General features: G+C 45.3%; 1 protein-coding gene across 1 annotated transcript; it reads right to left on the bottom strand.

Annotated features, from left to right (window-relative positions):
• Positions 1 to 7,882: 7,882 nt before the first annotated feature.
• Positions 7,883 to 17,022, bottom strand: LOC308171154 (induced myeloid leukemia cell differentiation protein Mcl-1-like; the record flags this gene model as incomplete). Its single annotated transcript, XM_080546010.1, has 3 exons — positions 7,883 to 7,999; positions 15,546 to 15,796; positions 16,626 to 17,022. 3 exons carry the CDS (start codon positions 17,020 to 17,022, stop codon positions 7,883 to 7,885), a joined length of 765 nt encoding a protein of 254 aa, XP_080402136.1.
• Positions 17,023 to 17,265: the final 243 nt, after the last annotated feature.

The raw sequence follows: 17,265 nt of genomic DNA on the forward strand, positions 1-17,265 counted from the left end.
AAGATGGAAGTACATCGGCCACGTGTTGAGGAAAAGCCCGGATGACCATCAACGCATATAATATAATATATAATATATAATAGCCCTCAGATGGACCCTGAATGATGGACGGAGAACAAGGGGGGGACGCCCCAAAGAAACCTGGAGGAGAACCGTCGAGAGGGAGCGGGACATGCTGGGCCAAAGATCCTGGGGGGTATTCCTTCAATGTCGCTAAAGGAAAATCTAGGCTTATTTTGACAAGTCTCGCGAGATCTATCAAGATATGCCTGGATCTTTTTAAGAGTCTCGCGAGAATAGGCCTACATTTTCCTTTAGCGACGTTGATGGAACACCCCCCCTGGCAGGCGGCGGCCGCTGTGGCGAGGGACAGAGACCGGTGGCGTAAACTCGTTGGAGGCCCTACTCTTCACACCCGAAGAAAAAGGACCTAAGTCAAGTAAGTCATTAAGAAATGATTAATGATTGTAAATAAATGAATTTAATGTTACAACTTACAACTGTGTATTTTTTAATAATGTTACATCTGTGTATTTTTTATATTATGTGGTAGCTTTTGTAGAAAAGCAATTAACCATTCGAGGGCGGGGGGTTGTGGAGACATTTACCACTGGTCACTGGCGGACTCAGAGGGGGGGCAGGGCAGTGGATTGATTTGGATCAATTTATACCTCTTATTAGATTATACATATTCTGGTTGTTATGTTTGCCTTTCGGTGGACAGCAAAAGAGGGAGAGAGGAGGATAGAGAGGGAGAGGAGGAGGAGAGAGAGCAGGATGGAGTCAGCACACCAAAGAGACAGCAAGAACCAGGTGAGAAAGTGGACAGGTAGTCAAGACCACAAGTAGCCTTGAGAACCGATGGTTCTGGTGCAGCACCCTCAGCACCCCCCTTCATTACTTGTAATAGGATGTAATAAACGTTTGACACACATGGCAATAAAAAAACATGAATCTTGAATTAGCATTTTTATTTTGCTATTTAAACATGTCAGCATGTCATCACTGACAGATGACAGGTAGATAATGAAAGGTAGTAAAAAAACTGGAAAATGATGTTGCCAGACTTGCAGACTTTTTAACCAGACCCTGTCATATATGTTTGTGTGTGATTGTCAGTGCAAAGAGGGAGAGAGGAGGATGGAGATGACAGAGAGAGAGAGAGAGAGAGTGAGAGAGCAAGAGCAGGAAGAACCAGGTGAGAAAGTGGACAGATAGTGAAGTCAAGATTGTTAGTGTCAAAACAGTAAAACAATTAATACAAAATAAGTGATGGCTTTGTGGCTCAACAATAAAGTCTATAAATTATCATATTTGTTCTAGTCACATAATTGATATTATGATATTACAGAGATAACTTGTTCTGTTACTAATCTGTTACACTAATTGTGGGGGGGGGGAGAAATTAACATTTCACAACAGGGGGGGGGGGGGGGTGGAGGTGGAGGATCCTAGCAAACCTAGGGGAAACACTGATGACTATATGATAATATGTCATTATTCTCTTAGGTCATCCTTCTTCCTCTGTGTCCCACCATCGTCTGAGAGACACTCATGTATCGTCTCCTGGCTTCAGAGACAGATCACCCCTGAGAGTGATCCCCTGGACAACCAGAGGGAATGAAGTAGGGAGGGAGTTTGTGTTCTACGCTCCTCCTCCACTGATCGTATTATCGGACGACGATGATGATGATGATGATGTGCCAGAACACATACTAGTATTGGACAGTGAGGATGAAGAGGAGCAGAGCCAGGGGAGCAATTCCTCATGTCCAATTGTGGTGCTGGATAGGGCTGCCACAAACGATTATTTTCATAGTCGACTAGTCGCCGATTATTTAACGATTAGTCGACTAATCGGATCATAAATTACAGCTTATCGCACAATTACTCAATCGCTCTTATTTAGCTATCATCTTCTAAATCAGCTTCTAAATTTAGCTTGAAGTTGTTAGTTGTTGTTGTAGGCATGTGCTAACTAAAAATAAAGACAATTAAAATGATTGTTCACTCAAAAATAGATATTTTAATGAACTTTGCAGATTTATTTCTGGCATCACTTGCATGTAATGTAAAGAGTAGTAGAGGGTGCAAACTGCTGAGTAAAATGAGGTAGGCTAGGCACTAGGCAACCAAAAGAATACAAAAACAAAAATAAATACTTGTACAGAGTACAAAAGTTTTGCTTTGCTTCACTCATCTATTGTGCAATATGACAACCCTAGTCGTCTATCTGTACAGTATAGTATAGTGGATAGTGTACATAGCCTTTATTTATGTAAACCAGCTCCTTCCCTTCTTGTGATGTTTTTAAAAGTTTTTTTTTTTCTTTCCTAACACCAGGGGAGCCACCCCTCCTAAATTTCGTTGTTTGGTACCTGTACTGTAGCAATGACAATAAAGACCATTCATTCATTCATTCATTCATCTCATAGTAGAACGCGCCTTCTTAGCACTGTAACGTTAAGACAACATTTTTAGCTATTTGATAAGTATCACTTTGATGACAACGTAAAATAATGTAAGAAGGCTTTTAACGTAACGATATCGTTAGGCAATAACAAGCTAACTAGCTTACCGAGACGAGCCATCGTCTTCCTCGTCATCTGCCACAACGTGCTTCCTTTTTAGATGCTCACGCATCATAGACGTGCTGCCATGATAAGCGAGTTCAGCTTTGCAAATTTTACATTTTACATTCTTTTTTTCAACGTTGTGGTTGAAATGCTCCCACACTTTAGAGGTACGAGGACAGGAAGACATTTTTCTGTTTGTTTTTCCGGGGAAGTCACGTGTGCCCCGGATGACCGACACTGCGCATTTACATCAAAGACACTGGGAGACGCTAGCCAGTGGCAGCTTCAGGGAAGAAAAACGAATGCTTATCGAATGAAATGAATGGTCTTTATTGTCATTGATATAGTACAGGTACCAAACAACGACATTTGGGAGGGGGGGCTCCCCTGGTGCTAGGCAAAAAAAAAAAAAAAAAAAAACGCTTATTTCAGCTCCCAAAAAACATGCGACTACGGCGATTACCAAATATGTCGGCGACGATTTTGGTAGTCGACGTCGTCGTGACTAGTCGACTAATCGTGGCAGCCTTAGTGCTGGACAGTGACAGTGACACTGTGGTGCTTGACAGTGACAGTGACAATGACTTTGTTCACTATATTGATGACTTTGAGGAGGAGGAGGAGAACGAGGAAGACAATGACTTTGTTCACTATATTGATGACTTTTGGGGCTTTTCCACTAGAGGGCTGACCCGGGTCAGCCCGGGCTGGCCTGCTTCTTTGGCGCTTTTCCATTTGTCGGCCTGGGTCGGGTCGCTTCTTTAGCTACCCATCGTGAGCAGGAACCATAGGTGCCGAAGGGTACCTTTTTGCCAGGCTGCGTGTGACGTGTGACGTTGTTCACTATATTGATGACTTTGAGGAGGAGGAGGAGGAGAACGAGGAAGACAATGACTTTGTTCACTATATTGATGACTTTTGGGGCTTTTCCACTAGAGGGCTGACCTGGGTCCCTGGGTCGGCGCACGGAGACGGAGGCCCTACTGGTGGGGCTACCGCAGCAGCAGCAGCAGAAGCCTCCGGGTCTGGGCGGGTCACTCTCCTCCAGCCACAGCCAGTACACCATCCTCCTGGAGGAACCCCCACCACCACCCCACTCCTCCTCCTCCTCCTCCTTCTCTTCCACCCGGCCAGGCTGCTCCACACCGCCTCCTCCTCCTCCTCCTCCCCTCCACCCCCACCTCCATCGCCCCAGGGAAAAGCACCACCACCACCACCACCACTGCCAGGGCAGGCCTAAGCTCCGTTCCCTCAGTGTGCAGTATCAGGGCTCTACGCTAACCTTTTTCACTAGGAGCACATGTGCTCCTAAATGAAAAATTTTAGGGGCACACAAATAAATTTAGGAGCACAGTGAACATTTTTATTATAACACATTTTTATTAGTGATTTTGCAATTTTTAGCACCAAAATCACACATTGGCCCATGCCTACAGCCCTACTAGCCGCAGAGTTGATGGTAGTGTTGTTCCGATACCATTTTTTGATCCCGATACCGATACCTGACCGTGCAGTACTTGCCGATACCGAGTACCGATCCGATACCACGGCGTTTGAAAAAACAAAACAAAAAAACATGTTTTTTGAGCCGCATACTCACCTTGATGTAAAATTATTGCTAACACTTAGTCTGGCACTGCTCAAAACCTTTGTAAAACAGGAAAAAATACCAACAGAGAGTGAATGCTATAGAACTTTTTTTTATTGTCTACCTGGTATGGTGACAAGAAAATCAACCCCTTATAAAACCTGAAATGTGGCTCTCACAGATGCCAATCAGTGCAATATCCATTTAAGATATAAAACAGTCGTAGTAGTAGTGCAACAGCAAGTTAACATTTACAAACAAAATAACTTTAAGATATAAAACAGTCGTAGTAGTAGTGCAACAGCAAGTAAACAATTACAAACAAAATAACTTTAAGATATAAAACAGTCGTAGTAGTAGTGCAACAGCAAGTGAACATTTACAAACAAAATAACTTTAAGATATAAAACAGTCGTAGTAGTAGTGCAACAGCAAGTAAACACTCAAACCTTACTTCTGATTAAGCAGCATCACTGGCAGATTAGCCTTGAGAAATAAAAGCATCTCAGCGTTTTTGGCACTCAGCCTGTTCCTCTTATCATCTAAAATATGTCCTGCTATGCTGAAAAGTCGCACGCTATCTACACTTGTGCAAGGTGCACAGAGGAAGACCTAAAACTCTCGCGCTAATAGTTGTTGTTGCTATGGGCCTTAGCCTAGCTTAGTGACTTCCTGCTTGCGGGGTCACATGACGTCGCTGAACACTACCTACACTACGTTCTTGAAGTCGCGCTGGAACTCTGACCAGCACTCGTGGAACGCCTCTCGTCCAATCAAAGCACTCGGTCCCTTTATGACGTCGAGCCCAGTGTGCGCTTCGGCGCTCTCGGAGCGAATCGACGAACGCAGCAAATGCCTTATGATATTCGTGGTATTGAAAGTCCTTGCGTGCGTTCCTCCGCGAGGAATTTCTTTTGAGCAGAGATTACAAACTGCATATTTGTTGTCTCTTTCCGACACTGTGTAAATTTGGTATCGGGTGTTATTATTTGTTAGTACTCGCCGATACCGATACCAGCATTTTTGTGCGTATCGGTGGCCATGCCGATACTAGTATCGGTATCGGAACAACACTAGTTGATGGCATTGTATTATGGTAACTAGCTGTGTCAAGTTCTCCTGGTTAGCAGCATGTTCATTCATTCATCCATGTCATGCCTGTCAGCTAGCAGCTAGCAGCCCAGCCAGGCTTTAGGGCTAGGTCTGTCAGCTAGCAGCCCAGCCAGGCCATGCAGAGGTCTGTCTCCATGCTGCCCACCTCCCTGCTGCTGGGTCAGGCTACATCAGTCACACACGGTGGCCAGACAACTCCACATCTAGGGGTATTAAACTACCCCACATCCAGATGACCAGTCCCCAGCCCCATGCTGCCCGGGGTGGTGACATGTGGAGGTGGCCAGCCCAGCACGGTGCCTCTGCGGCGGCTAGCTGTTAGCACACCACCATCCCCGGGGGTCCCACCTCTCTGCCACACTCAAGTACAACATGTTGCATTTTCATGCCATTAGGCAACTTGCTTCCTAGGGTTTCCTAGGGTTAGAGATGCATTTGGACTTCTGGAGTACCTCCACTACTTTCAATGGGTTCTGAAGGTCTGAGAGCTTTCTACTTTCTACCCTGGGTAGTTAACCCTGGTTGTAACCTTGGGTTCAAATCTGGAGTGTGTGGGACCAAATCTGTAGATGTGGTGAGCTAATGAAGCTAATGAAGCTTGAGATGAGAAAAGGGTGCTTGTCTCTTTAAGGCCCAGGAGGGAGTTAGCGATTAGCGATGTTAGCTTAGCGCCAGTTTAACAGAAGTAACTTCACTTTTAACATGACTTCCCGTGGTCGTAGCGGGCTGGCTGACGGCTTAAAATGTGGCCACACGGTTCGCGCAGATTTATTTTTAGAAAGAAAGAAAAAAAAAAAAAAAACTGTACTCGCACAGTGTGCTCGTGAATTTATTTCCCTAGTCGCACAGATGTATTTTTAGTCGCAATTGCGAGTGAAATGGTCGCACTGTCGAGCCCTGCTATGGCTGTGGTGTATGTAGAAAGGCCTGTGACTGTTGTTACCACAGCAGCGTATCTTCTAGGAAATAGCAGCCTTGCATGTCTCCGGGGGGGTGTGAATAAACAACATGTTTGAGTGGGTGCAGCAAAGGGGAGTTAATGCGAGAGGAGCCGACGTTCACGCGAAGTTACCAGGAAATAGCTGGGTTAGACCCCACTGCAGACTTCTCTTTTCTGCATATCTTTTTCTTTTTTTTCCTTTGCTAAGGAGGAGAAGTGAAGTATCAAAGTTCAGAACAGGTTAACAGTCAAACTTCTGCTTTATTGATGAGTATACTATCAATCATCAAAAGAACAAAACAAGATAGTCACAACCTTTGAGCTTGTAAATCTTCTATGTCAGGAGTACTGTGGAAAGTGTGAATATATAACTTCTGCAGATTAAGCAAATTCCAAATAAAACGATGTACCATGAGACTAGATCTAGCATTCAACTTTAAAAAGGGGCAATCTGGGATTCAAACAACAAAAGTGCACACCCTGCTTTTTGTTTTGTTTTTGGTTAACAGCTGATGGAGCTGGAGAAATGTTACCACTCAATTCAGACTGAGGTATGGATGCAAACACTGACCATTAGTGAAGACAAAAATATATAGTTTTAACCATGATTTTAGGGAAGTGTTGTTTACGTTTTCTTTTTTACATTTGCATTGTTTACAAACAATGGAGTAAAGCAAAAAAAACAAACCAACACTAACAAGCTTCTGATGGGGTATAATTAAGTACGTAAGGCGTTTATAAGATATATGATCAAGAATCGATGGATATAAATCATTAATTTAGGTAAAAGTAAATGGATGTACCAATCCCAGATTGCCCCTTTACCGGCCCACAACATTTCACCCCACTTTTAAATATAGCTATCCTGTTGTTATTTACGTATTTGCACTGATACCCACAGGCAAATTGTAAATCAAGTACAACATTTGGAAATGCATCGGCCTCCTAACAACATTCAGCTGAAAGGCATGAGGCTAAAGATGTTCCTGACTCTTATCCAACGTGCCCATCCCTCCTAGCATTGCCTAGTGCAATAGCCTCAATGTTTCCCTAAGCAGGAAGCACCTATGCAAATTCACTGCCCGCCATGCCTAGCATATCATATCCACCCTTTGGAGAACCTGAAGTTATGAATGGGCTGTACAGAAATCAGCTTGATTAAAGTATGACATGCAACATATACTGCAGCTCTTCCTGCTTGTATTCCCTCCTACTGTTTGTTCACTTTCATCCGCATAGCCCTTGTTTACTTTCTTGGTTGAATTCGGGGCTTTCTTCCATTGCAGTGGCTTATCTTGTTGATATACATGGATGTTTATACAAGTTGTTGGCAGCAAAAAGGCATTTTTCAATATTTATTACAAAAATAAATTCTATACAACTGTACATAAATAGGAGGAGTCAGGTGATGGGTTTGGGGATGGGTCTACTCAGACGCTAATCACAGAGTTCTACTGTGTCCTCATTCTGACCCTCCAAAACTAGAAGATATTGGGGCCCCGAAATTAACGCGGTGGGCAAAAACAAAATGTTCATTTTGTTATTCCATGGTGGTATTCCTCACAGAAAGAGAGGAGGAGAGAATGGAAGTCCCGTGGGGATGGTCATTTTTTCTTGCTTGACAAGAATGAGAAAAAAACCGAAAGTCTCTTTAGTCCATGACATTCACCTGATCATCAGAGCGAGTGTCGCCCCGATGCCTGCAAACCCTGCCACCGCCATGAGCGCTTTCCTCACTGTCGACTCAGGGTCCTCCACGTGAAAGAACTCTACAAACCCATCCTGAGGAGGAAACAAAAGGCAACCTAGGGTTAATTTAATCAATAGTATAAACAGTTCTAGTCTGTCCCCCACCCCTGCCTTTTTAAAGGGAGAATTTCCGGGTTATGATAAAACACCAGAAGATTAGACTGATTCCAGACATGCCAAGAAACCGGTTATTATTAATTGTGCAAAAGCAGTGAAAAGCAACAAATCGTGTCTTCACTTTATCGATGATGAGCATCGCAGACCATACAATGATTCACTTTGAACCAGTAAGTGATGACATGTATGTAGGCAACGTTGCACAACACAATTGTTAAAGGAGCACAGTCTAATACTGTGCTACTGAGATGCTAACCCGCGGACTCTGGTTGACGCGCCGTGCGTTCTAGTTTGATGTGTTCTGTTGGTTATACACGATCCGTAGTCATTGGTTTGCTGCACAAAAAACCTTTATTGCGTACGAATGTGCCACATTCCATTTGGCTTAATCACTGGTATAAAAACGATAACAACAACAAACTCAGCGCCATTGCGGTCAAACCTATTTGCCCTTCCGGGGTCAACACCTGACGATAACAACAATTGTACTACCTTATAAAGACCTGCCTCAGGTATTGTGACAGCGCCACCCCATGCCCACACAGTGAATTACCACACATATGACAGGACCATATTTGGCTCTTACACACCGGCCCCTAATTGTTACTGGCACCGACATAACAATTTAAACAAAATACCATGAAAGGAGCACACGTTATAACAGACCACAACCAATATAAAGTACAGACAAAACAAATTTACCCTTCATGTAACAAACAAAGTTTCGTCACTGGCCTTTCAATTGTACTTGATTTGGTCTGTAATCTCACAGAACGTACCAGCCCCTGTTTGTCTGGAAAAACCTCTATAACCTTGCCTAGTGGCCAAGAACCACGAGGAGCTGAGGAATCCATAATAACAACGATATCTCCCGCTGTCAAACTCCTTTTCTTCTGGTTCCATTTTTGCCTCTCCTGGAGCAAGGGCAAGTACTCCCGTATCCATCTCTTCCAGAAAAGATCCGAGAGGTACTGAACTTGTCGCCATCGTCTTCTCACATATTGGTCCTGAGGATCAAACACTCCAGGTGGTAAGGCGGGTTTACCCTTCAAGAGAAGAAGATGGTTGGGCGTGAGTGGTTCCAGGTCATCGGGTTCCTCCGAGAGCTTGGTAATTGGCCGATCATTCAAAATGGCCTCCACTTCACACAACACCGTATGCAGTCCATCATCATCCAACGTTTGCTGACGTAGGACAGAGCTGAGAACTCTTCTCACCAGACGGATCATTCTTTCCCACACCCCACCATGGTGTGAACCTGCTGGTGGGTTAAAACTCCAACGGATTCCAACCTGCGACAGAACGCCTTGAATTCTCTCATGACTCAATGCAGCCAGAGCCCCCTTCAGTTCTCTCTCTGCCCCAACGAAGTTGGTACCGTTGTCTGACCTTAGGTGGACCACCTGTCCTCTCCTGCTAATAAAACGCCGCAAAGCATTGATGCAAGCATCCGTTTCCAATGAAACAGCTACCTCCAGATGTATAGCCCTGCTTGCCATACAGGTAAATATAACTCCGTACCGCTTACAAATTGATCTTCCCCTCCTTACTTCGACGGGTCCAAAGTAATCCACTCCAGTGTTGGTAAACGGTGGTAGATCGGGAAGGATTCTCTCCTTAGGGAGATCTGCCATCTTTTGCTCCACTGCTCTTCCATTGTAGCGTTTACAAAATCCACAGTCAGAAATAATCTTCCTGACAGCCGAATTGGCGTTGGTGATCCAAAACCTCCTCCTCACCTTGGACAGTGTGTGAACCCGCCCTCCATGACCCAGATTTTGATGCACATGCTTGAGAATGAGCGTAGATACATATTGATCTTTGGAGAGAATGAGCGGATGTTTGGATTCCTCAGGCATTGCTCCTCTGCTCAGTCTTCCACCAACCCTCAAAAGGCCATCCTCCAAAGTAGGATCCAGCTTAAATATTGGACTCTGGCGACTCACTGTGGCTCTCTTAGATGACAAAGCAGCAATCTCCTCACTGAATCTCTGCCGCTGGCAATACTGTATGATGGCAACCTCTGCTCCTAGTAAATCCTCTAGCATCAAACCGCGACTTGCGGACATTGCCGTGACCCCTTGTCCTTGCACCTTTCTCAGGTTACTGCGTTCCAACAACATGGCTTTTAGCCTGAGAAACCAGGCAACTGATGTTTTGAGCCTCCTCCAATCAGAAAAGTAGGCAATGAGATGGTCAGTAGGACTCGACACGTCACTTATGGCATTTACTGTTGCCTCCTTTCTGATTTCCTGGTCATTAGGGTCCACCGACACTTCCCCCACCATTTTGGGCCAGTCCTTCTCATGCTTCCAAAGAAACGCGGGCCCTTCAAGCCATCTGCTATTCCTCAAAAAGTCAGAGACCTTCAACCCTCTTGACGCATCATCAGCTGGATTGTCTTTGGAACCAACATGCCTCCATTGTGATGGTTCAGATGTTTCTCTGATTGCCGAGACTCTGTTGGCCACGAATGTATGAAAGCGCCTATCCTCATTATTCAGGTATTTCAACACTGCAGTGCTGTCAGTCCAGTACATGGAGTCCTCCAACTGGAAGTTCAACTCTGCCTTCAGTAATGAGTCCACTCTGACAGCAAGGCCAGCTGCTGTTAACTCCAGTCTGGGGATAGTCACCGCCTTCAAAGGTGTCACCCTGGCTTTACCGAGCAAAAGGGAGACCTGGATCTTGCTCTCATGATTCAACATCCGGATGTATGTTACGGTTCCGTAGCCCCTTTCACTGGCATCGGCAAAGTGATGTAGTTGAGCCTGTTTGATCTCTCCAAAGTCCACTGGCTTGATGCACCTGCCCACATTGAATGCTGCCAGCACATCTAAGTCCTCCAACCACCTTTTCCATTGCTGTAAGATGTCCTGTGGCAATGCATCATCCCAACCATATCGTCTCCGACAGAGCTCTTGCTGCATCATCTTAGCAGGCAAAGTGACTGGTGCCAGGAAACCTAAAGGGTCGTATACTGAACTGGTGATCGACAACATACCACGTCGGGTGAAAGGCTGTTGTTTTACTTCCATCTTGAATCTGAAAGAGTCGGTCTCCACACACCATTGTAGACCCAGCGCCCTCTCTACTGGGAGCTCATCTCGATCCAGATCCAATTCCTTTAGGTCCGTGGCCCTTTGCTCTTCTGTGACTGTTTGCAAGACCCTACGACTGTTACTAATCCATTTTTCCAAGATAAAGCTCCCCTTGCGACAGAGAGTGATAAGATCTTTGATCATCTGGACAGCTTCTCCTTCAGTGGCTGAGCTCTTCAAACAGTCGTCTACATAGAAATTCTGCTTGACAGACTGAAGGACCTCAGCTGAAAACCAGTTTGAGTTATCATCAGCAGTTCTTCTCAGTGCATAACTTGCACAACTGGGAGATGACACTGCACCGAACAGATGCACCGTCATACGATACTCCACAAGATCCTTGGTGACATCCCCATCTGTCCACCAGAGAAAGCGAAGAAAATCCCTGTCCTCCTCCGCAACCTTCACCTGATGGAACATGGCTTGAATATCACCCATAAACGCCACCGGTTCCTGTCTGAAACGACTAAGGACTCCAAGGAGTGAGCTGGTGAGATTAGGACCCTGCAAGAGTTCACTGTTCAATGATGCACCTTGAAATGTGGCTCCACAGTCAAAAACCACACGAAGGGATCCTTTCCTAGGATGGTGGACACCATGGTGAGGGATGTACCACACTTTCCCGTTCTCACCATGCTGTTGCTGTTGTGTCACTTGCTCCGCATAGTTCTTACTGATGAGCTTGTTCATGTACTCTGTATACTCCCGGTGCACAAGCTTGTTATTGAGAAACCTTTTCCTCAGCCCTTGAATCCTTTGCTTTGCCACTACGAAGTTATTGGGCAGATGTACATCCTTGTTCTTAAAGGGCAATTTCAAACAATACTTCCCCTCCTGAAGTACTGCTGAATTCTCCATGATTTCCAGAAACTTGAGGTCTTGTCTGGACATTTCATTTTCCTTCACAGTCTTTTCATTGAATTCATGGTTGTATTGATTGGTCAGCATTTCCTCCAGCTTGCACACTGCGATCCTGTTTACCATAGCAGAGGGAACTTCTGCCTCCCAAGCACCACTGCTTCCATTCAACGGACCATTAACGGCCCATCCCAGCACTGTCCTAATGGCGTAGGGGCCATTACCGCAGCTGTTAATGATCTCCCATGGTTCTAATACCTTGGGAGCATTGGTTCCTATCAAAAGGTCGACATTTGCCTTAATAGTCGGGATGTGTACCTTCGACAAGTATGGCCATTTAGCCAACTGTTCAGGAGTCACTATATGGTCCGGAGTGACTGGCATCCTTTTCTGTGTGAGAACTTCTGGGAGAGCATAAAAATCATTGCTGACCAAATCAGCTACCTCCAAGCCAGTCAAGGAATAGGCTAAAGCAACAGTTTCTTGCCCCATTGTGCTCAACCGGAAGGTGGTTCTTCTGCCTGTAATATTCAGTTTCTGCATTAGATCTTCTGAGCAGAATGTGGCTGAACTACCAGGATCCAGGAAGGCATATGTTTTTATTGTGCGATTTCCTTTTGTCACTTTCACCTGTACAGGGAGAATGGACAAACCACAGTGGTCCTTACCGGCCCCTGTATGTCCACACATTTTGGGAGAGGTTGGCTGGTTACTAGACGTGTTTTTTGACCGCTCCAGAGCTACTGCTTGCTTTCTGATATGCAGCACAGTGGGATGCTTTTGACCACACACTTTGCATGTTGAGCGCCTTTCGCAATCCCGGCTCATGTGACCCACACATAAGCATGCAAAGCACACTCCATTGTCTCTCAAAAAGTAAATTTTGTCTTTGTGCCGCCTTCCAGTGAACTGTTTGCACTCCTCCAATGAGTGAGTACCAGCACAGCAAAGACATCCAGCCTCGTCCTCCATCCCAGGATCTGATGTTAGCTCCTCAGCTCCCTCCTGCACGTCCATAGATGTTAATGTGGTGGCAACAATGTTTCCCTGTACTCTGTTGCCGTAATGTAGTCTAGGATTCTTTACTCCAGCAACAGCAGGCATAGGGTCCTGTATGTCACCAAAGAGAGGGTCGGACAGAATTGCAACCCGACGCTCCACAAATGCGACCAAATCAGGGAAGCGAGCCCTTTGCTGTGTGGATTCCATTGTGCCATGAGCTATGGTCCTCCATTGATCTCTCATTTTGAATGGTAATTTTGCAATGATAGCCCTCATGTGTACCGGCATATCCAGCTCCTGCATGTACTCGAGCTCTTCCATTATATTACAACAGCCACGCAAGAACAAGGAGTAGGCTTGAAGTGCTTTCACGTCCTCCGACTTTATGGTTTGCCAGGCCAGAGCCCTTTGTATGTAAGCCGTTGCAATTTTGTACTGATTTCCAAAATGTTTTTCTAGAAGGCCCTTTGCCATCACGTAGCCACGCTCAGGAGCCATGTGCTGGCAGCTACGTACCAGTTCTTGTGGCTGTCCTCTAGTAAACTGTTCCAAATAGTACAAACAATCCCCTTTTCCTGCCTTTTTCTCCACTCCTTGTTCAAAGGCCTTGATAAATGAGTTGTATTAGAAAGGGTCCCCTTCAAATATGGGAATATCTCGAGGTGGAAGAGACATGGACTGCTGTTGCTGCACCAGAGCAGTTGTTATTTCATTCTGCCTGTGCATGATGGTAAGGATGTCCCCAGGCAGATTCTGAGTGGTGTGATGCTCTGTTTCCTGAAGGGTTCCTGATTGGTGTCGATACTGTTGTGATATTCCCACTATACTGCTTTGCTGCTGTTGTCCTTTGCAGCTAACATGGTGTTGTCCAGTAGCTTTAACCCACTGTGCAGTATCCTTGGGTCGTGTATCCGTGAAAGGGGGTTTATGGGTTGGTAGTGCCCATTTGATCAAGTTGCTGTGTGCTGTTGGTTCCCACAAGCTGGCTTCATATTCCTTTGCCAAAGGGTTTAAAGCACTGACAGCCTCCCTTTCCCTTTTTTCCCTATCCAGATAAGAATTCATGCCATCTGAGGCAGCTTGTGAACCACTTCTCTGGCCTGTGGCCTTGAACACTGCCAGTTGAGCAGTGGATGCAGCTATTTCAGTTTCCATATCCAGCCACTCTCTTTCCTCCTCAGTTTGTTGCTCTTGCTCCTCCAAGGCATGACTCTCCTTTAGAGCTGCAGCACGAGCGATAAGTGCAGCCCTAGCTGCCTCCGCTTTTACCTGTGCAGTGGATATAGCACTTGATCTACCACTTTTACCACTCCCATGACTTGGGCGGTAGCTAACATTGGAAGCACTGTCATGTGGATGAATACCATCCCCCTCATAAACATTTTTGCCCATCTGCACAGAACCTTCTTTGCATGATAAAACCCAAATTTTTGTATTTGTAATACATTCATTGTTGAACAACATTTTTGCCTTAAACCATATTTCATGTTTTTCTTTTTCATCACATGGCAACAAATCAAGTATTTTTTCATGCATGGTTTTTGCTTCATCACACACCTTTATCAATTCAATCAGAGTATTCTGTACCTGTGTTTTATCATCAGTACACACCAACCCTTGTAAACCACCTCTAATGCTGGTAGCTTTGCTTAGTTTAGCTTTTCTGCTCGTTTGCAACAAGTCCAACTTCAACGCAAACGCTTTAGCAGTAAGCTTAACCACACGTTTACCAGATAGTGTCTCATCACCATTAGTGTCCAATTCCACGTCACACATCTCCATGACGAATGATCGGTAGTCAGTCACAACAGTTCGCAGCACGCAACAGTCAACGCAACGTCTATAATTGTCCCCTACCGGTGTGCACACATTAAATGGCCATTAAACAATGTAGCGCTACTCATACCGTGCGGTGGGCGCCGTTGTAGTGGCCTCGCGGTCCGATGCTCCAAACAGCTGGCTCCAGAATCGCAGCTCCTGCGGCTGCACACGTATCCAACCCGTACGATATCCAAACGCCTCCGTTATTCCAATAATGCATAAGGTTTGACAATGTTAAAGGAGCACAGTCTAATACTGTGCTACTGAGATGCTAACCCGCGGACTCTGGTTGACGCGCCGTGCGTTCTAGTTTGATGTGTTCTGTTGGTTATACACGATCCGTAGTCATTGGTTTGCTGCACAAAAAACCTTTATTGCGTACGAATGTGCCACATTCCATTTGGCTTAATCACTGGTATAAAAACGATAACAACAACAAACTCAGCGCCATTGCGGTCAAACCTATTTGCCCTTCCGGGGTCAACACCTGACGATAACAACAATTGTACTACCTTATAAAGACCTGCCTCAGGTATTGTGACAGCGCCACCCCATGCCCACACAGTGAATTACCACACATATGACAGGACCATATTTGGCTCTTACAACAATGGTTATGCAACATCAACACTTTTGACCCCACATCCTCCCAAAGCGGAACACACAAGTACGTGACTCACCCATGAGTTGTTCTTGACCAGCCATTCCCGCTGGTCAGAAAGCAGATACGAGGAGATCTCTTGGCCCACCGACTCTATGCAATCCTCCTTGCCCCTCTCCTTCAAGTACTGACACAGCACAGCCCCGAAGGCCACCAGACTGGCGATGCGACCCCAGTTGGTCAGCCCATCGCTGAAGATGTTCTTGGCCACGGACGTGACAAAACTCATGTCATCCCCTCTCTCGTCCATCCCGAGTTTTAGGAGCATACCTTAATGTCAAGGTTTGGGTTAGAAACTTATTTTACACCTAATAATAACAGCTAGCAGTAATCCAATTGTCATAAAGACAACATAGCTACATATGTCTGGTGTAGTATGTAGCCCATCATCATCTCTTAAGTTTCAGCTTAAGTTTGACCGAATCGCCGCTACTACTACGCTTCTTAATTGCTCCTGAGATTTCTACTTCCCCCCTCTTGTACTTTCTCCAATGTCTAAAACAAAAAAACATTTAAAAAAAGTTTTTCTTCTTCTTCTTCCATCACGACGACTGCCAGTGGCCCCTGGCCTGAGCTAGATTACTCTTCCTGCTACCACTGGTGGATTGACGATTCACTCACTTAGTCATCAAATGTAGTAACGATTGTAAGAAATTGCTTTGGGAAAAGGCGTCTGCCTGCCTATCCCCTAAATGCCCAAAATGTAAACGTAACTATAGTATAATTCTCAGCAAAGTTGGGACGAAATCTACTCTCTACTACTATGCTTCTGTAAACCCAACAGCCATGTCGTGAGCTTAGAATGATAAGGTTCTATCTCCGTTTAGAATGATAAGGTTCTATCTCCGTTTAGGGCAGTTCAGAGATATTGAGCGTCAACGTTTTTACATTCCATTATGTTTTGTGAGATGGAACCTTTGTATTTTATGAATTACTAACTCAAAAATGTCAACATTTTAAAAATAACACCACACAGGCATTAATAAACACCTAATGGATCAGATTATGTAAAAACAAAACTACATTTTGACCAAAAATGGAGATCCTAGAACCTTATAATTCTAACGTCACGATGTTAGAGCCTAACAACTCAACTCACCATTATACGCGTATCGGTGTTTGGCTATCACGTCTTCCACCACCCGTTTCATGGTGGACAGAGGCTTGCTTCTTGAGGTGTTCCACCTCGACTGAGGAGAGTTAAGTTCCGTATATTCCCGATAGAAAGCATCGACGAGCTGCCTGGTGTCGTGCTCCAGGACCCCCACATCCCCCCCCGGGGCCCCGCACCCAGGCGACGACATCTCGGCAGGGGTGCAGGGCAGAGAGCCGTCGTCGTCGTGGTCCAGGGCTCTCTGGTTCTTCTCCAGCAGGCTGTTGTTGGTAGTCTTATGGTAGTCGTTGACCCCTAGTTGTTTAGGCCGTGTCGGCGGTGTCCCCCCTCCTGCCCTGGCCTGGCCTCCAGAGCTGCTCTCTCGCTTCCCCGTGGACAACATGTTCAGCATAATGGCTTTAAACACGGTTTAAAAGAAGGGATTAATTAATTTAGAGAAAGAAAAAAAGTAAACAAAACCCCTAATTGTTGAAGGTTTTAGGTAGGTTGCTAGCTTGTGTGTGAGACACAAAAAAAGAAGCTAGCCTTTTACCGTGCGACTCAAACGTCCTCCATCGCTGTGGAAAGTAAAGCGGAAACGAAGAGACGCCCTTTGTCGCTGTGGTGGTGTTACACTGTCAGAGTG

This window comes from Nansenia antarctica (assembly GCF_963989245.1).
Source record: "Nansenia antarctica genome assembly, chromosome: 15".
Taxonomy (NCBI): Eukaryota; Metazoa; Chordata; class Actinopteri; order Argentiniformes; family Microstomatidae; genus Nansenia; species Nansenia antarctica.